Source organism: Canis aureus, chromosome 34 (genome assembly GCF_053574225.1).
Source record: "Canis aureus isolate CA01 chromosome 34, VMU_Caureus_v.1.0, whole genome shotgun sequence".
NCBI classification, from domain to species: domain Eukaryota; kingdom Metazoa; phylum Chordata; class Mammalia; order Carnivora; family Canidae; genus Canis; species Canis aureus.
The window spans coordinates 8,348,230-8,369,270 of record NC_135644.1 but is presented as its reverse complement, the minus strand read 5'-3'; the positions used below and the strand labels follow the sequence as shown (position 1 = coordinate 8,369,270).

Genomic DNA, 21,041 nt, shown 5'->3' with positions numbered 1-21,041 from the left:
GGCCCTGGGTTTCCCTTACTTTTTGTTGTTGTTGTTTAACTGTGGCAAAATATACATAACAAAATTTACTGTTTTAACTAATTGTTAATTGTGTAGTTTGGTGGCATTGGGACATGAACAATGGCATGCACCCATCGCCACCATCTACCTCCAAAACTGTCTCATCCTGGGCAGAGACTCTGTATCCATTTACCAGTAGCTGCCCCATCCCTCCTTCCCTCAGCCCTGCTAACATCTATTCTACTCTTTCTCTTTATAAGCTTGACTCTCGGTACTTCACCTAAGCGGGATCATACAGCACTTATCCTTCTGAGACTGACTTGTTTCACTTAGCATCATGTTTTACAGTCTCTTCTGTGTTGCAGCCCATGTCAGAATTTCATTCCTTTTTAAGACTTAATAATACCCACTGCACGTTCTTGTACCTTTCTGAGTTGTTCTTTGAATGCTCCCCACTGCTGTTTCAAAGGCTTGCTCGCAATGGCTTTAAGTTGCCATGTCATCCGAAGGTGGCTGAGTTCTTCTCTTTCTGCCTTGTGGCTTTCCATAGTGTTCTCCGTCAAGTGTACTCTGCTTTTCACATTTAATATTTCATCCTTTTTTGCCTGTTAAGTTAATAATCCATAAAATGGCTTCTTTTCCCCCAAAAGACACAACTTTTTTGCATATACAATTTTAGGAGGAAAACACCTGATCATAGCCAACGCAGAGTATGGTTCTGACATTAAGGCAAGTCTGGAATGCCTGTGTGAAGGCACAGTGGGGCTCTCAGGACCTATATTCTATGCTTGGACACCAGGTCCCGAGTTCTTCAAAACCCAGTGCTATTTGAGCCACCACCCTCCCCACCCCTGGCCAGGGTCTAGTTATTTCCTAGGACTTACAGGGTGATAAAACGAGAACCAGTCCCCAGAAATGTTAACGTCAAGATTATTTTAATGCATAAGTTTTAAAGTATAGTCCACCTTTTATTTTAACACATCATTAGCATATGTCAAAGTCTTGGTATCAGGAATTACGAGGGGTCTGTTTTTCTCTTTAAACTTTCGCATTTGTATATATTATGTTACTTTAGATTTTCCTTGTGAACAGTTCTTGAAGTTATTCCCTTTTGTGAGAACTGAAACGTCTGTCTATATATCTGTATATTTGTATCTCTATTATTCACCAGAATCACAATATCTAAATTCAGAGGCCTCTTCCCAGCTTCTACGTTCTGGTTGACTGATTTGAAGGTCTTTAAAGAATGTTTTTAAAGAAGGGAAAATTCAGTTGGAGGCAGAAGGATAAGAGATGTGAAAAGTAAGACTATGTGCTTTTTTTATGTGCAAACATAAAAAAATACAGAGAATATTTGGCTGACAAAACAATGATTTTCACTTCGATGTCCAGCATTTCTCAATAAATCCTTCAATTTCTAAGGAGCAAATGTACATGGATGTCTATAATTGCAATTACAGCTAGGTATCTAAAAGTCAAGGCATCTTTTAGATTGTAGTCCGAAGACAGTGTCAAAAATATGTAACAATATTTTAAAAGGCCATTTTATTTTTAAATTATTCTAAATGACATTAATATAAAAATTATATTTTTATATTAATTTAGACATATAAAGTATTCATTAATTACAAAAGAATATAATTGCAAGTCTTAAATTAGATTTGCCCCCATGAATTTGGGGTTCAGAAATAAAATGATATATGCTGTAATTATGGTTAAGAAGATTCTAATATATCATAAAAGATAATAAGACTTCAGCAGAACCCATCCCAAATAATATTTTTGATCTATGCTATAAAATTAGCATATCTTTTATACATTATTAGGAAACTATTAATCAAAATGTAACATATAATTTAATGTAAACTTGGAAATTGCAGCATATCAGTGTTGACCACAATCAGCAGGGTATGATTCAAGTGAGGTCTGGAAAAAAGAGACCACAGTAGTAGTAGTTGCTGTCTATCTAGCAGGATTCAAGAATAGTGATTATGTACTTGGCAGACTTAAATATTTTGACCACTCAGGAAGATTAAATAATTTGTCCAAGGTCTAGTTGGTAAACACAATACACATTCTACTTCTGTGCAGGGGCAAGGAAAAATTTGCCATATTCTTGTCTAATGGGTAATCTAAATTACCCATTTTCCATTTGAATTCAGGCACAAATGGTGTGTTTTGTTTTCTAGATATGCTGATAACAGGAAGGCAGTATCCTGGATCGCATCCTTGATATTCACTGCTATAAATTAGTAAATTGGCACTTTGATCAATATGTCTGCCAGATTTCTCACCTAAATCAATTTCTCTGATCTTGATGATTTTTTAAATGAACTGAAAATTTTTCAGTTTCAAGCTTGAAAAGATGAACTACAGCAACCCAATCATTCAGTGGAAAATGCCAGCTGGCCTTCTTTTTAACAACGGAACTGGTTACCACATTTCAACAATAATGTTTGTTTAAAAACCTAATGGTCCAAAAAATATGAAGAGCATTAAAAATGTGTTTTAATTGCTCTACCAACAATTTCCTATCTCAGAATGTCACTGAACCAATAAAGTTAACTATTATGTGGATCTTAATGTTTATCAACAAGGAGAAATTTATTATATGGAAGCAGTAAGGACCTTGGGGTAAAGCATGTATTTAACACATAATGTCTGAGACTTGACAAATATTCATGGGTCCTGGCAACATAGGACTACGTTACTGAAAACCAAGAGAAAAGTAGATAACAGAAACAACTCCCGGCCCAGATGTTGGAATTAGCTGACAAACACTTTAAAATACCCATGATTAATATGGTCAAGAAAGTACAGCAAAGATGTAGAGAGGACAAGAGAAAGAATTTCATTGGCAATTGAAATGTAATTAGAAAAGAAATTACAGAACTGAAAAATTTCTGAAATGAAGTTAGTAATTAAAAGGATGGACACATAAATGCAGTTTGCAAATACTTTAATTCCCTTATGAGTACAAATTAGAGCAGTCACATCAAGAGATTGAAGACTATATAACGAACAAAGTAAAAATGTAAAAGATGATAGATAGGTAATATGTGTTCTAAATGCTCCAAATGTAAAATAACTTGGTTTTTACTGTAAAGCACCTATGTAATAAAAGAACATGGGCAAATTGCTTAGCAAGTTTTCTCTGATGCTTAAGAATAGCATTAGATAAATCAGCATTATTAAATACTTATTTTGTTTTCACGTAGACTTAATAAGTATAGTCTTTGAACAGCAAATGTGGAGCTAGAGTAGATAAAGAGAAAATTATAACTCAAAGTAGATGAGTATAGTTACAGGACCTAATCTTCCAAATGAATTCAGACTCCAGACTGAGATTCATCACATTTCAGAGTATTGGGAAAATTGCAGATGTCAGTAATCTTTGCAAATCAACAGAAAATAAGAGAAAAGCCAGAAAGTTAGAGAAAGGAAAATGCCCTGATTTACACAAGGAGAGGGTGGGCTACACTATTTACAGACTGATAAGCTTTATAATGAAAATCAGTGCAGTAAGTTCATCATCAATCCAGTAGTTTGTGAGCACTTTGGAAAGAATTCCTGATTTATGCTAAATAATACTTATGTAATTGATAGGATTCTTGGTAGGTAGACCTTCTTTTGAGCTGTCTCTCTCACTATAGATAAGGGGGGAAAGTTGTGAATTAGTGGTTGAAATGAAGTACTATTGAAAGTGTCCATGACTGTTCAATAAACGGGTTAATCAACTGATGGCTTAATGGATTGGGAAGCTGACTTGTCCCTGGACACTTATTAAAAATCTACTTGCAGCCACAGAAGGCCTACTTATCAAATGTATACAATTAAACTCAGAAAAGATGGCTAATGCAGTAGATAGCAGGTTCAGAATTAGTTTAACAAGATAGAATCATGGGTGAAGACAAACAAAATGAAATTAAATTGGGATAAATGTAAAGGCCTGCACTTGTATATAAAAAATAAATGCCTGACCAATATAAAATGAGAGAGAAGTAGCTTGGTAGGAATTATAATGAAAATGCAATGAGAGTTTTATTTCATCACAGCTGAATATGAACCAGCAAAAGAGAAATTATTGCTAAAAACGCTAGCATAATCTTAGGTCTCCTTAGTAAAGAATGATGTCCATTTTGTTATACTTTGTGTTGAAGTTGGACCTCACTTTTTGGTTACATTTTATGAATTATTTTGACAAAACATAGAAAAATTCTGGGAGAATTACGATGGGAAGAGAAATGAAGTTATCTCATAAATGATAGATAGGATTTCTACGTGGCTAGCTACAGAAAAACTCAGACACTGCAACTATGTTCAGAGTTTGAATGACTTTCATATGTGAGAAGAATGAAATATGAACAATTTTTTCTCCCTGTGTAACCACAGAGGGTTAGAAACAGTTACATAGACAGATTTTCCTTAATATTAAAAAAAATTTCTAATATCTAGCATTTTGTAACAATGAAATGAGCAGTTTCATTAGGAGGTTGATCTAAGGATTCTAGAGTATTTTACAGATAACAACTCAACAACTAAAATTTAGAGTATATATATATATATTTTAAAGATTTATTTTATTTATTTATTTATTTATTTATTTATTTATTTATTTATTTATGATAGACACACACACACACACATACACAGAGGCAGAGACACAGGCAGAGGGAGAAGCAGGCTCTATGCAGGGAGCCTGATGTGGGACTTGATCCCGAGACTCCAGGATCGCGCCCCGGGCCAAAGGCAGGTGCCAAACCACTGAGCCACCCAGGGATCCCCTAGAGTATATTTTTAAATATAATAGAGCTGCCCTATGAAAAGATCTGCTATAGTAAGAAGTTCTCCAAAATGGTAATTCACTCTAGATGTCTTTAACCCCCGGAAATTTTGTAAGGACCTTGTTACACGCTTTCAAAATAACAGAACTTTCGGATGGACTTCTACTGAGGTCTCTATGTAATAATGGAAATGTTGTATTTGAAGGATAGTCAAGTCACTCTTTCTCCTTAATAGTTAAAATAGCCTTCATTAGGGGCAGCCCTGGTGGCTCAGCAGTGTAGCGCTGCCTTCAGCCCAGGGCGTGATCCTGGAGACCCAGGATCAAGTCCCATGTCGGGCCCCCTGCATGGAGCTTGCTTCTCACTCTGCCTGTGTCTCTGCCTCTCTCTCTCTCTCTCTGTGTGTGCGTCTCATGAGTAAATGAATAAAAATCTTTAAAAAACATATAAATAAAGGAAAGCCCTCCTTGGGGTGCCTGGGTGGCTCAGTGGTTGAGCATCTTCCTTTGGCTAAGGTGGTGATCCTGGGGTGCTGAGATCGAGTCCCGCATTGGGCTTCCTGAGAGGAGCCTGCTTCTCCTTCTGCCTATGTCTCTGCCTCTCTCTCTCTGTGTCTCTCATGAATAAATAAATAAAATCTAAAAAAAAAAAATAGCCTTCATTAGAAATGAATAGGAGGTCTAAGACCAACTAAGCATATAAGTGCCTGGCTTTAGGGACTGTTCTAAGTTGAATAAATCTAAAAATAAGTAAATAAATAAAACCAAAAACAACCTCCTAAACCAGCAAGGCTGATTAGCAGACAGATGGACTTTTGAATTTATGGTTTTGACTTTGACAAGGAATCTTTGCAGAAGGTGTGACACATTTAATGTCGTTCTTACCATATTTATTAAAATAAGGAACTCAAACCCTAGGTCTTGAGTTAAAAAACTCCTCTTCAAAAATAGCTGCCATTGCTCCTCAGCTGAGTCAGATTGATGCTTGGCTTCAGCAGCATCCTCTTCCTTCTGCAGGATTCCAGATTGGTAAAACTGCTTTAGGCCCTGACACTGCTCCTGTACCTAAAAACAAAACAAAACGAAAAGAAGAGTATAAATGAAAATTAAGAACACTTAAAAACATTTTTAAAGAAAAATAGCAGTAGATTCTAATAAAAGCCTGTAGAAAATTAAACAAAAACTACATCTCAGAATTCTTTAAGTAATTATTAAATATTGTCAATTTACTGAAGAGACATGAAAATCTATTTAGGTTGTTGACAGATAAGACTGCCCCTCAGTAGCAAATTAAGTTGACAAGTCTGCTACCCATAAGACCTACTAGTTACTAGGGGGATGCCTGGGTAGCTCAGTGGTTTGGCACCTGCCTTTGGCCCAGGGCATGATCCTGGAGTCCCGGGATTGAGTCCCACATCAGGCTCCCTGCATGGAGCCTGCTTCTCCCTCTGCCTGTGTCTCTGCCTCTTTCTCTCTCTCTCTCTCTCTCTCTCTCTCTGCATCTCTCATGAATAAATAAATTAAATCTTAAAAAAAAAAAAAAGACCTAGCTACCAGAGCCAAAACCTTACTTCTGTATTACATATGTACATGTTTTACAACTGGGGACAATTTACGTCAAAGACCAGTGTGGTTCTCTTTAAAGCGTGTTTTATAATTCAGAAGGAAGATTCTCACATAAACACACACACACACACACACACACACACACACACAGCCAGGGAATACAAATCAGAAAGAAAGAAATGTAAGCCAGTGAAAAATTATTTATAATTACTAATCACAATTTCCTTCTAATTAGTAATAAACCAGAATAAAAAAGTACAACTACTAATTTTCTGTGCAAGTATTAATATTAAACTGTACCGTACTAAGGCACATTACTTCACCTGCCTAAAATCATATTTTCTCATATGCTAAGCAATGCTAGATTGCTAGATTATTTTAAATCACTCTCTTTGATTAGAGCTTACATTAAATCAAATGCACCTGTAGAACTATAGATTAACAGGTAATTGGGAAATGGAGAAATAGTAGAAAAATTTTGACATAAGCTTTTATACATTTTGAGTAATATTTAATGGCCAATAGGACAAGACTCAAAGAGCTCATAACTACCCAAAGTGGTCGAATCAGGGTGAGAAATTTCAAGCAATGGTTGGTCATCATATTTTAAAGATATTAACATCAAACATCATTTAAATCAACTTAATAGGTGGGCCTCCAAATGGTGCTCAGAAACAGGAGTTCTATTCTCATTTCTCATATTCCATTTATTCATGCCTCTAGCTGATGCTTGTTTCTTCAGCCCACAATGAGCTTTCTTTAATTTTCTGTTCCTACTTTTCCTTCTGAACTACTGAAAATGCTACTCCCTTCATGGAGTCTCCTCAGATTCCCTGGTAAGAATTAAGCATTCATTTCCTTGGGTTCCCAAAGATAGTTCTGGGAGAAAGAGAACTGTAAGCAAATTACTGAAACCCAAAGACAAGCATACACACATATACACACATACACAGCACAATGCTATGGCCTCGCTGAGGAGGGACCATGAACTCTACACAGAGTAAATAGAGAAGCACATCCCAAGGCAAGCGACATTTGATCTGTGTCTTTCAGAACTGTCCAGGGTGAGAGGGAGCAGAATGGGATCCTGGATGGAAGGGATCACACGCATGAAGGCACAAGTGTGAAAACACTGGCTGGTTCAGAGCGTGATGAAAGATGGTAGTGGGAGTGAAATTCTGGTTGCACAAGCTGAGCAGTTACAAAAGAAGCTAGAAGGATCCCTGAGCCAGATAAGGTGGCCAGCAGGTTTCAACTTGTTTCCTACTGTAACCAACAAGACATGACAAATTCTCAGTAGTCTGAGACAACACAGACAGACAAGTCTGTCTCAGTAGTCTGAGACATCACAATGGCTCAGAATCAGCATGACAACTATCAGCATGTATCTGAGATTGTAGCTACAGGCTGGGTGTCAGTTCGAGGGACTGTCGGTTGTGTGCAACTCTCAAAACATAGACTTTAATTCATCCTCCTTTTCCAACACCTCAAAGAAGCCTTGACTACCAGAGAGAATGATGCCATTATAGGAATTCCCTTGAATCTGTACTAGTTTGTGTTTTAAGAGAATTAATGATAAATTTTAATACTTCATCCACTTTTGGTAAAAAGTTATTTATAATTTGAAGAAGAAAGTTATTTGTGATTTGTTGCACAAATTATGTTTCTCATATTACCTGAATATCAGGAGGTAGCACCATCAGATTTGCTTTAGAATGACCATTTTTTAGAAAGGATTGGAGGGGGGAATTATAGGAGGTGGAGAAAACAGAAGACAACATCCTCAAGTGAACAAGAGATGAGGGTTTGAACTGAAGAAGTGATGGTGCAGGTGGAGGGGAAGGGGAATTCAGAAATCTTTTAGGTTGTCCCCATAGACAAACAAGGGATAGAATGGCCTTCAACAAAGGAAAAGACAAAAAAGAAGTCAACTGGGGATTCAACTTCAGCATTGACATTTACTAGTTCTTTGATCTTGGACAACTACCTTCCTAGAGTCTCGGTTTCCCTCATTTGTAAAATAGGGATAATAGTAACAACAAAGAGGTGTTACAAGAATTAAATGAAATCAAGGATGGGGGTGCCTGGGTGGCTCCGTTGGTTAAGCATCTGCATTCAGCTCAGATGATGGTCCCAGGGTCCTGGGATCAAGCCATGTAGGGCTCCCTGCTCAGCGGGGAGTCTGTTTCTCCCTCTCCCTCTGCTCCTCCCCCCCCCAATTCATTCTCTCTCTCTCTCTCTCTCTCTCTTTCAAATAGGTGAATAAAACCTTTAAATAAATAAAGTAAATTAGGAATGAAGACCATGGGACCTCATACAAAATAAGTGTTCAATTAGAGAGAGGCCTTGGAAAAGACTTCGGAACTTATACATAGGACTTCTGAGAAAGGATGAGATCATTACTCCAAGGCCAAGATACAGAGGAAAAACATGTTTGAAAAATAGATAACTGGCTGTGTTCTGCTGAGCTTCAGGAGCCTACAGGTTACAGAGGGAGTTAGTATAAATGGAAGTTGAAAGCATTGGTCTGGGACTTGGAAGAGTAGGGTTTGAGGAACCATTTTTGAGTTGGTGAATTAAAACCATAGGTAGCCAATCATGAAATGGGCAAAAGACATGAACAGATATCTCACAGAGGAAGACATAGACATGGCCAACATGCACATGAGAAAATGCTCCGCATCACTTGCCATCAGGGAAATACAAATCAAAACCACAATGAGATACCACCTCACACCAGTGAGAATGGGGAAAATTAACAAGGCAGGAAACAACAAATGTTGGAGAGGATGCAGAGAAAGGGGAACCCTCCTGCACTGTTGGTGGGAATGTGAACTGGTGCAGCCACTCTGGAAAACTGTGTGGAGGTTCCTCAAAGAGTTAAAAATAGTCTGCCCTATGACCCAGCAATTGCACTGCTGGGGATTTACCCCAAAGATACAGATGCAGTGAAATGCTGGGACACCTGCACCCCGATGTTTATAGCAGCAATGTCCACAATAGCCAAACTGTGGAAGGAGCCTCGGTGTCCATCGAAAGATGATGGATAAAGAAGATGTGGTCTATGTATACAATGGAATATTCCTCAGCCATTAGAAACGACAAATACCCACCATTTGCTTCGACGTGGATGGACCTGGAGGGTATTACACTGAGTGAAATAAGTCAATCGGAAAAGGAAACATTTTATGGTCTCATTCATTTGGGGAATATAAAAATTAGTGAAAGGGAATAAAGGGAAAGGAGAGAAAATGAGTGAAAATATCAGTGAGGGTGACAAAACATGAGAGATACCTAACTCTGGGAAACGAACAAGGGATAGTGGAAGGGGAGGTGGGCGTGGGGTTGGGGTGACTGGGTGATGGGCACTGAGGGGGGCACTTGACGGATGAGCACTGGGTGTTATGCCGAATGTTGGCAAATTGAACTCCAATAATAATAATTTAAAAAAAAAACCCACAGGTAGGAGTGCGATTTTTGTAGGGAAAGTGTATAGAATGTCCAAAAGGGAGCACAGGTAAGAGCTCCATGACCCACTACACTTCAGGAACAGGAAACTAAATGAGGAAAAAGGAAAATGAATGGATAAAGAAGTAGACAACATGATGCCACTTATGTGGATATCCACATACAGTAAATCTGCTGAGACAGAAAGCCTTTCCATGCTTGCCAGAGGCTGGAGGATGGAAGCCAGGAGTGACAAAATATGCAGCAGGCCTCTCTTTGGGGTGATGGAGATGTACTAACACCAGAGTGCAGTGATGCACAACTCTATGAATATACTAAAAATCATCACACTCTAAAATAGGTGAATTTTATCCTATGCAAATTGGACTTACACAAATCTATCTTTTAAAGAGTCACAGGAGGTGAGAGTGAGTGAATTAAATAAATGTGGCAGAGAGATTAAGGGGGATGAAGATGGAAAATACACCATCTCATCTGGCAGCCAGTTAGGAGGCTCTCAGAGCCCTCTCAATGGGTTGAAGAGGTGGCGACGGGCAGGCCTGCAAAGGGAATACACTAGAGGCACCAGGGCGAGGCTGGGGGAGGACAGGTATGCAGAAAGGAGACGTGTCACCTTCCTGTCCCCAGAGTGCCCGTGGGACGGGAAGGTCAACCACAGAGCGCCAGCTGTGCTGAGGGCAATACCACCAGGCACGGCTGCAGACCAAAGAGAAGGAAGCAATGGAAAGAGCCAACTTGAACAACAGGAGGTGGGTCCGGCTGAGGCTAGATTCTGAAGGGTGGAGGCATGTGTCCCCAGGGGGCTGACCACTGGCTCTTGGGTGGCACAGAGACAGGCTCCACTGGGTTGGCAGCTGGAGGAGGGATGAAGCGAATCAGTAGGTTTGGAAGTTGAAGGAGGTCAAGACACCTAGGCTCAATGGCCTCATTTTTTCCAGTCACATCCGAGGAAAGGGCAGGGGAGGAAACCGGGGAAGATGTTTGAGCGTTACTACCGCGTGGGCACCGACTAGGGGTGCAGGGGATCCTGGCTGAGGCAGAGCCCACCCATGGTAACGGTGCCCATCAGCACCATTGTATGATTTTCCGCGGGAGTGTCTAAAAGCTTGGAGATGGGAGCTGAGTAAACCGACCGTTGGGTGGCCCAGTGCTGGGAACCAGTGGGGAGTCAGGGGGGCGGGGGTGGGGCTGGAAATGAATAACCGGGAGCTGGTGAGGAAAGAAGGAAAGGCTGGAGGGGCAGGGGGTGAGAGGACAGAAGGCCGCCCAGGGAGGAAGACAGTTTAGTGAGAACAAGGACAGGGACATGAGGTCCTCTGAGGAGGTGCTTCTCGCAAAGCTGAGGTCCCAGCGCAGAGAGGCTCTGGTGCCCAAGGCCAGAGGGGCCATGGGGGTGGATGCTGAACTTGAAGCCAAGCAGGTGTGTTCCGGGCAACGAAGGCACAGGACGCAGCACGTCTTTGTACCTTCTCCACCGTTTCAAGTTCTGGATAAAAACGTTCAACAGGATAATCCCGTCACCTCCCAGCCCCCTGCCAAACCATGAGGGTATGGGACTAGGAAACACTAAAAAAAAGCCAGAAAGGACAAAAGGTGGAGTAAAGATGTGGAGGAGGCGGCAGTGGTGACCGCAGATTTGCAGGGACTGGGCATGGCCTTCCTCTGGAGGGGCGAGCATGGGAGCTGCTGACAGGAGCTGTGCTTAGTCGGGACACCGGGGTAGCAGGGGGACAGGGGGAGGTGGCAGTGAGCCAACGCAATGCCAGCACGCTCCTGGTTGGCTTTACCCCTGAGTGGACCATGTTGGTTCCACCTCATGCCAGGCGCTCCCGGGCGCGCTGGCCCCAGAGTTGAAGGAGGCGGCACCTAGCACCCCTCCATTACTGGTGTCATCGCCCAGAGGCTGGGCCCTTTGAGAGATGGAACCCTCGTCTACGGCGGGCATTTACGGAATCTCCAGTACAGCCTGTCAGAAGAGTGCCTCGGAAGCCGCCCTCAGACATGATTCGTTAAAAGGCATCAAACAAGACCGATCTGAGATTGGACCCCAAAGCCCCTAATTTCTGATTCTGTGTATGTATTTTAAATGAATCGCACTAATTGCTTGGGTATTCAAAGAAGATGACTTCTTTTTAAATCATTTTGTTCAACGTTCAGGGTATTGTAAATGCTTGTTGGTCACAATTAAAAAAAAAAAAACAAAAAAAAAAAAAACAAAAAAAACGTGTTCCAACACAACCACTTTGCTTATTTGTGAGTATGTCTCCGACACACTTGCATTCTTTTTTTAGTTAAACAACTTACTCTTTGAGTCCATGCATGGTGCCTTGGAGAATGAAGGGCCACGAAGTGAGTGCACCCATGGAAGTGGAAGCTACGGACCACCTGCCAGGGCTTCTATTTCCCAGGAAGGCAGGAGGAAGGGAAGAGGCCACCTGAAGGAAGGTCAGCACACAGGCACCGTACCTCTTCTGATGACTGTAGAAATGCCACATAAGCTTGCAGGACTTGTGACCTGGAGCTGATGCTTTGGCCAAGGATTTTTAATTCTTCCTCCAGCCATTTAGCTTTAGAAGAAAGCAATGCCATTTTGTCAGGCTCAAATTCATTTTTCTCTGTCACAAGTGTTGCAGCTGCTTCTAATTCCTGTGCTGTCTCCTATGAAAGCAAAGCACAGGGGGTCAGAAGCTGACAGGGGAATCATGAACATTCACATTTCATTACCTTCTGTACACCCATCTATTGCGATTATTAATTGATCTGCTACCAGAACTCTCCTTGATGAAAGAAAGGCACAACTTTCAAAACAAAAAAAAAAAAATATCTTAAAATGAAAACCATCTCAAATTATTCTCTCACTCTATCAGCTCCACTTTTCATCTGGAGCACTCTATTTTTTTTGGGTCACAAATAGAAGAAAGGCTGTTTGGTGTGAAAAGTTATAAAACAACATGGCGGAAATGTTTTAAGTAATTTAACAAGTATATGTGAGAATTGCTTTATGAAATTTAACAAAAGCTCTAGCAAATTCTTAAACTAATTTTGTTAAACAGGAGATGGCAAGGTTATAGAGACTGTTTACTCCTTGTTTAAATTATAAAAGATGACATGTCAGTTATGCAGTCTTATTTGAATCTCTACCTAGAAGGGTTTTGAAGCAAGTGTAGGGGAAATGTTACATATGAAATCTAAGTGGCCCACAGGGTTGCTCTTCTGAGTTTTGAGTGCAATTTCTAGCAGGTAAAATCTAACAGATAGAACGGATAAGCAGGTAGGGTAGGCATTACATCTACAATTGCCCCCAGAAATCACGTAAAATTTTATGTGAGACTGTGCGAGGAATCAAGCAAAAATGAAAGAAAAAAGCTTCACTGTCATTTGCAGCGAGAAAGAATTGCTTCCCCGCTTGTATTTAATATGCTTCCCAAGTCCTCCAGTGAATGAAGCTAATTTTCATTTCCAAGTGTTGCTTCCAGATAGCACTCTGGGTAGGAGGAAGCAGGACAGTTTCTCCCCATGCCATTTCCTCCCTCCTTCTAAAATTCTTAAAATAGGAAAAGAGAAATTGGATTCAGACATACGTTTTATTTTAAACATTTTAAATAATGAGTAAAAAAAAAAATCAGTATGTCCGTGAGTTTCCAAATGTGAAGGCCCTCTGGCCGAGAACCCATGGAATAACCATTGCCTACCAATGGGTAAGCCAGGGGAAGTGCTAGGCTCACTCTCCTGAACGCCTGCTGGGGCAGGCTGGGACTCAGTACAGCTTTGGAGCTACTAGCAAGAGTCCTGGAACCTCAGTCCCATAGGAGAGGGGCAAGGGGAACCTAGAGGAGGTGCCGGGAAGAAGAGGGTATTTCCTGTCCCTGAATATCGGGCTTGCAAGCAAGATTGTGTTTTTATTTGCTTCCTAGAATCTTGCATTAATGCATGCTTCTTCTGGGAATTTTCTTTTGTAAGTTACTCTAGCAGAAAATCACAGATAGTCATAGAGAAGCACTCGCCCTGCCTCCTGTGGCATCCCAAAAGGAGTTGCTAACATCTCCCAGGCAAAGAAAAGGGGCCAAATGACTATTTAATACCAAGCTGCAGTCTCAGTGAGATCAAACACACTAATAAATGCACATATGAGTATAAATAATTTAGATACACATAATAGAAGTTTTAAGTCATTGTTTACCACAATATCAATTTAGAATTGCAACCCTCAAGAGAGCCGGATTAAGTTTTATAGCCACTGAATATAAATAAATCATATTTACAAAGTCATTACCATAATAAAAATTCCTATTTAATTTACCTTAGCTTGGATATCCAGTTCCAAGTATTTACTCAAAATCTTCCGTGATTCAGAAAGGCTGGAACCGACATCCATTGCATTGGAAAGTACCGGACTGATTTTCTGAATTGACATTTCCACCTTTAGCAACAAAGAATATATGGCAGTCTTAGTAAAACATATGTGCATACATGATGACTTATGTATAGAAAAGATAAATACCACTCTCACCAATCCCATTGTACTTTAAATGGATATGCCAATTTTCATCTAAAAAGTTTTAAATATTTTAGAATGTCATGTTTAAATTAATAATGTTGCTTTTTGTAGGAGGTAACACGACTGACCCATCAACAGAGGGTATGTGTTTAAAGACATATATTTATTAACAGACATATATTTTATTAACAGAAATGAGATATAAACAATCATCCACATCTTCTGAGAATCTATCTATATTACCTAGAATAGATAATGTACTTGCTAAAATACATCAGCAGAGATGAACTTATCTGATTGATTAACTCATAATCATCACTATAAGTCTACTGTGCCCAGTTTACAGGTATGTCTTGAAGTAAAGGTCCAAAACCTAGGTATTAAATCACCCTATGGGTTGTTATATTTAGAGGCCCTGGGGCAGTACCAAACCCTGTACATGTGACAATAAAACACAGGGACACACTTAGGCCATTTAATTAATGAATGTGGGGGACTGCAATTTGATTTTTAGTACACGTGATTCAGTGAAAAAGTCATCTTTAAGGGGTTCTATAACATCAGAGTTAGATTCTTCATCTCCTGGCTCTAACCAGAGTCCATACTTCCCTTGGTCAAGTTGGCTCTGAATTGGCAGTAAGACAAGGAGCGACAGTTGTCTGAGTTCCTGCTGTGTTGTCCACCACCACCAAATTAGCTTGAGTCTCAATCTCTAGGGAATGTGGCACCACAGCTGCTGCCATATTTGGAATCTCCCTGGACCCAGGCATCAGAACAAGGCTCAAATTCCCAAGTTTCTGGATCGATAACAGGTGGAAAGTCAATTTAGACAGAGACATGGGTATTTAAGGTCCTCTCCTGTGAAGTCTACTAATTCTACTTAAGTCAGGCATATGGGTCCACTGTATCAGATGAAGACACCATTGAAAATGGGCATCGACATTGATTAGCATTAATGTCATTGAAATAGTTTTTGCTATATGTCCCAGCTACAGATAAGCAATTTTTTCTTCAGTCAAACAGCAGCTGCCTGGTTTTATTCCTCTTTGAAAATAGGAAATAGATACCAAGCCGTTGTATCCACTCTGCAGAGGACTTTCATGTGTATGTTTTATTTTATTCAGAATGACCATGTCCTTTGTACTGACCTTGTTTGCCAAAGTATAATAGTGACAATTTATCCCTGGAAATCCCTAAGACATCATTTTTGGTATTTGCCTGCTGTCTTCATGTCGTACAATACCACGTTAACTGAATTTCGTGCAAACTGGAGACCTGCACAGAACCATGTTAAAACAAGGACACAACCCCAATATGCAGACAGTTCGGTTCTGTGCAAAGCAAGAACTGCCCTTGTGTGTCCGTACTCAGGGCTGGCATGGCGGGTAGGATGACACAGCAAGTGTCTGCAGCCGGGGACAGGAATGGTTGCTGAGCAATAGTGAACTACAGCTTCATGCTGTTCGATTACAAGACCTAATGTGGAACCTAAGAGAAGCCAAAGGAGACACACTGCTATCCTCCCACCAGGCCCCCATGTGCAGGTGCTGTGCCATCTAGTATCACCAAGGAAAGGGTTGTATCTAAGTAGTAGGCAAGGGAGGACACATTCAAGAGACTACCTTCTTGAGGTGGCCCTCCACTGAGGCAGTTAGTTGCTGTTTCTTAAGAGCAAATTCTTTGTGCGCCGAACACTGTTGGGTCAGATGGTCCATTCGTCTCTGAATGCATCCCATCATCTCATGGACTCCGGTTACCGGAGAGCTGAATGGAAGGAGTCAGCTGTTAGTTCACTCTGCCCTGAGAGAGAAGCCCCGGGAGTAGGGAACATTTCAAAGCGAATCTCTTAAGTGGTAGGGATGAGTTGATAAAAGTTATCGGGCTTCAGGCTTTAGGATAACAGAAGTTAAGTAAAACCAAATTATCTTCCCTTGTTTAAATCACTCAGTCCTGAGGGAAAAGAGGAGTTATGGGTTTTTGCAACCAGGTCTGATCTTCTTTTCTAAAGGTTTACTTTGTCGTATTTCCCTCTAAGATATTTTGACAACCCTATGGCAAAAAGCACAGTGTGTTTGCCAAGAGTTCTCCTGGGGGTGTTATTTAAAGGATTCATTTATCTAAACATGCTCTTTGAATAGAAATGTGGATCAGCCAATTAACAAACCATTTACTAATCCAATAGGGTAAAATATTTATGTAACACTAAATTCCTTGTTCTCAATGATGAGGAATGCTCAAGGCTATATTCATTTAGTGAAAACCAAGTTATCACCAGTAATTAGGAATCTAATGTACTTGTTCATAAAAAAGAGACTAAGCCTCACATTGTCATTTTTCACCTTTCATGAGAAAAGTGACACGAAAGCTTGTAAAATGCACATGCCTTTAGAACAACGAATGATCTTAAAGTCGGATCCCATTTGCTCTAGTCGGAAGATAAATGAGCAGGTTTTCTAACCATGTCCAACTTAGGCTTAGCAGCAATGCCAGACAATGGAGAAACACTGCTGGTGGAAAGGGCACCTTTTAATTGGTCAACCCACCCCTAAGACAGAGCCTCTCCTACTATGTAAGAAATTGATGCCTTTAATTTTGCATCAGTCATTTCCTTCCAATACTAATAAAGATTAACACGATAACTCTGAAGTTTAATTACCCAGAGTTAAAGAAAAGATCTTGGAGGGAGGTATAGATTTCCGTGATTTTACCTCAAATAATTAATTTATGACTCGGTAAAAACGAATTTAATTAGTAATGAAATGAGGGCAAGATCCCATACAATCGAGAGGTAAAGTAACTTCACAGGAATGACAATAAAGCTGCCAAAGTGGTGAGAGTTCATCAGGCAGCTTGAGAATCTTGTTGGATGTGCATGGGATGCCTGTGTGTCTTGTGGGTACCACTGGAGCCCCAGAGAAGTTTAACTGGGAAGAAAAAATTAACCCCCTGGGAGGAATCTTATTCCTGATGCAGAATGTTTCACAGATGCTACGCTTAAAACAATCAGTTTCGCATTGTAATAACTTAGGAATGGCGAAGAGTATAATCAAGAAATCAGGAGAGTTGTATAGAAATAATTCTAGTGCTACTTATGTCTACAGATTTTGTAAATAAAAGCAGTGTATTGGTAATACCAACCGTATTTTGGTTAGGTTTTAGACTTTGGGAGATTATAGACTAAAAAAGCACTTAAAAGCCCACTTGTCCTGTATAAGTTCCGAGTTCTCTGTAAAATATGCAAATCTGGAATGAGAAAGACCCATAACAAAGAAAAGCGAAGTAGCAGCAATGTGGAAAGAAGGCACAGGGAACAGTTTGTGGAAGTAAATGTCTACCTAAAGAGACTCATAATCCTAGGAATTCAACTGAGGGTTGCTGGAGGGGAAGGGGGTCTGGGGGACGGGGTAACTGGGTGATGGGCATTAAGGAGGGCACGTGATGAGATGAGCCCTGGGTGTCACAGAAGACTGATGAATCACTGACCTCTACCTCTGAATCCAATAATACATTATATGGTAATTCATTGAATTTAAATAAAAATTTTTAAAAAGAAAATAAATGTGCCCACCTTTTCCAAAAATGATGACTGAGCGCTCGCTGTGACAAGGCAGCATTTTTAACATTTTGCATGGTCTCTTTTCTAATGCTCACAACTACCCTATCACCTGGGTATAACTGTCATCTCCATTTTGCAGATGAGCAAACTGAGGGAAAGGCTGAGTAACTTGCTCGGGTCACTGTCACTAAGTGGCGGGGCCGGGATTTGAACCGGTCCATCTGATCTCAGGGTCCACGCTCTTGACATATGATGGCATGGGACGGCATTCGTCCTCTAAAATTCCATCTTCCCTCCAGTGGACTATTAGTGGAAACAGGATTGGCCTGGCTGGCGTGTTCTTTGAAACTGGCCGGCTTCTGCAAGAGCCAACATACCGGCCTGTAATCTGCGGAGGGGCCACTAGAGGGACACTTGTCCCAGTTCCCGTTTTTTAGAGGATTCTCCAGCACAGAGACTAGAATGGGCCAACGAAACCACAGCAAGCATTCCTTCTGTGAAAATATAGCTCGTTAGCAACTTGCAATCTTAATTAATTAATTAATTAATTAATTTTTAAAAAGATTTTATTTATTTATTCCTGAGAGACACACAGAAAGAGAGGCAGAGACACAGGCCGAGGGAGAAGCAGGGCATCCCACAACCTTAATTTCGATGACTCACAACCAAGCAAATGCGATCTGTGTCTTTGGAAGAACAATTCATTTTCGATTTTTCAATGACCCGGGAGATTGGGTCTCATTTTGTGGTGATTTGTGCCTTACGGTATATATCTATTGCACCGTAAATTCTTTTTTCTTTTTTCTTTTTAATGGGAGGGGGGTTTGGAGTGGCAGAGGGAGAAGGAGAAAGAGAATATACTGGAACTCGATGCAGGGCTCAGTCTCACAGCACCGAGACCGTGACCTGAGCCAACACCAAGGGCGGGCCCTTAACCCATTGAGCCACCTGGGCACCCCGTGTTGCAGGTTCTTTAAGGGAAAGGACAACATTCTTTTCACCCATATGTCCTCTGTAGCCCTGAGCACATGGCCTTGTTTGTGGGTCAATGCCTATTCTCAGGTTAGATAAAATACATAGTTTAGTCTAAATGTAAGGGGAAAAAAGACATAGATTTAAGAACAACAGCATATGCATAGATACTGTATAAAAATGTCCCTTGTTGGGGCGCCCGGGAGGCTCAAGGTTTGAGCATCTGCCTTTGGCTCAGGTCATGACCCCGGGGAGTCCTGGGTCGGGCTCCCTGCATGGAGCCTGCTTCTCCCTCTGCCTGGGTCTCTGCCTCTCTCTCTCTGTGTCTCTCATGAGTAAATAAATAAAATCTTTTAAAAACAATGTCCCTGGTGAAGTCTTCAGTAGGTGTTAGGCTCTAAGGACTTTGGGCCTGTTACCTGCACCCGATAACAGGAGTTTCAAGCTGCCCTAGGACCAAGCAACCTCCTCTTGGATGCTTGGTGGCCCCTAGATGAGGCCTGGACGGCGCCCTGCTCTCACCTGGGGCCAAGGCCCATCCTCAGCACTGAGGGGCCCCAGAGTCCCTGGCCCCCCGCCGGCTCTGCTGGGGGTCTGTCGGATGGGGACTCATGTCTTCCCTGCCCCAGAGCCCAGGGCACATGCCTGTCACAGCTCTGAGCCCAGGCCTCTCCCTCCCTCCCTCAGCTCCTTCTGACTGAAATCCTGGGGTTCAGGTTCCTTCCAGCCCTGATTTCATCAGTGTCAGTTAGGAACATTAAACAGTGATTCCAGACTTTTCTTTTGAACATTCCAGAACACTTTGAAGCACGTACGGCATGCACATTGGCAGTTTCCTCAGAGCCTAGGAAGCAGATGGTTTGATCAAAGCAGAGACAGGAGCTTCTGTCTGCCAGCAGCATCTTGGCCGCCCTGCAGACGGCCTGCCTGCTTTCCAGCAGCCACTCAGGAAGGTGGCTCCTTCCAGGGGGCCTCACCAAGTGGTAGGCCCAGGCCCAGGGGCGGCCTGAGCTCGGGCGCCCTGCCCTTGACCCTGCCGCCCGCTTGGGCTCTGCCCCACGAGGGGACAGGGCTCCAGGGGCTCCGGGCCTCAGGGTCCTGCATGGCAGGTCCTGGCCACTCTGGCCTGCTCCCCCCGAGGGAACTAGATACAGGGCTGCGCCCCCCCATTCCTGCTGTCCACGCTCACTTTCCCAAGCATCCCAGATTCTCAGCTGTGATAGGCTCTGAGGGCTGCTTTGGCCATTTGTTGGAACCCCTGTCATGGGAGCACCCCCCCCCCCCATTCACTGAGCCAGTGGAGGAGAGGGAAAGGGGGGTAAACGCTTGCCTTTTTTTTTTTTTTTTTTTTTCCTAAAGAGCAGAGACATACTGACTCCTGGCTCAGAAATAGATGGTTCTAGTTGCAGAGCGGAAGCAGTTGCCCCATCTCTGCATCTGTTGCAAATTGGGGCTACGGGAGGGGAGCACATCCCCATGTTAATGTGTTCTCATGATTCTTTCCCGAGGACAGCAAGTTGCTTTCAAACCTTTCATAAATTACTATTGGCAGCCCATCTGGATCAGGAGCTCAACCAGATGGGAAGCACTTGACAGCTTACTCTCTCATCCGAAAGAATCAGCTGATCATAGTTTTCTTTTTGTCTATGAACAAATCATACTCTAAAAATGGGGGAAAATATTTTCCTTGCCTTTCGCTTACTGCTTCTTTTGACAGGGACCCAAACACTATCCCTTCATGGTTATGACCTCCAGTTTGGAGGAAATAATGGCTACTCTCTCGTTTTCATCCCTACTTTCAAAAGGGTGCCATTCATACTTTAGAAGTGAAATGTATGTTTCTACAAAGTTTTTCTCTAATTTAACCTACACACATCCCGAATCCCTCGTCACCCAAAAGTAGTAAGTGGGACTGAAGCTGCAGGTGTCCTGGGTTCTGGTCCACATGCACGGCAGAGATGGCCAGAGGCTCCACTCCCAGGAGGATGCAGACAGCAAAGCATGTCCTGCACCAAGGGTACCACAGCGAGCAGTCCACGGAAACCAGTAACAGGGAGGGCACTCTCCCTCCTTGCAAAAAAAGGTTGGAAAACACTATAGCCCACTGGTACTGGGGATAAGAAATCAGACACATTGGGGCAGTCAGGAACCCCACCCCACCTCCTGCATCTCTGGGAGCCACAGTGTCTCCATGGGTG

General features: G+C 41.8%; 1 protein-coding gene across 2 annotated transcripts in view; it reads right to left on the bottom strand.

Moving 5' to 3' along the window:
* Nucleotides 1-21,041, bottom strand: part of CCDC141 (coiled-coil domain containing 141) — a 175,355-nt gene that overhangs the window by 34,637 nt on the left and 119,677 nt on the right. For both annotated transcript variants that reach the window (XM_077883463.1, XM_077883462.1), the window contains exons 9-13: nt 15,938-16,079; nt 14,118-14,237; nt 12,284-12,475; nt 5,669-5,848; nt 426-605 (exon numbers count right to left, since the gene is read on the bottom strand). In XM_077883463.1, coding sequence (XP_077739589.1) covers nt 426-605; nt 5,669-5,848; nt 12,284-12,475; nt 14,118-14,237; nt 15,938-16,079 — 814 coding nt within the window. The remainder of the gene's footprint in view (nt 1-425; nt 606-5,668; nt 5,849-12,283; nt 12,476-14,117; nt 14,238-15,937; nt 16,080-21,041) is intronic.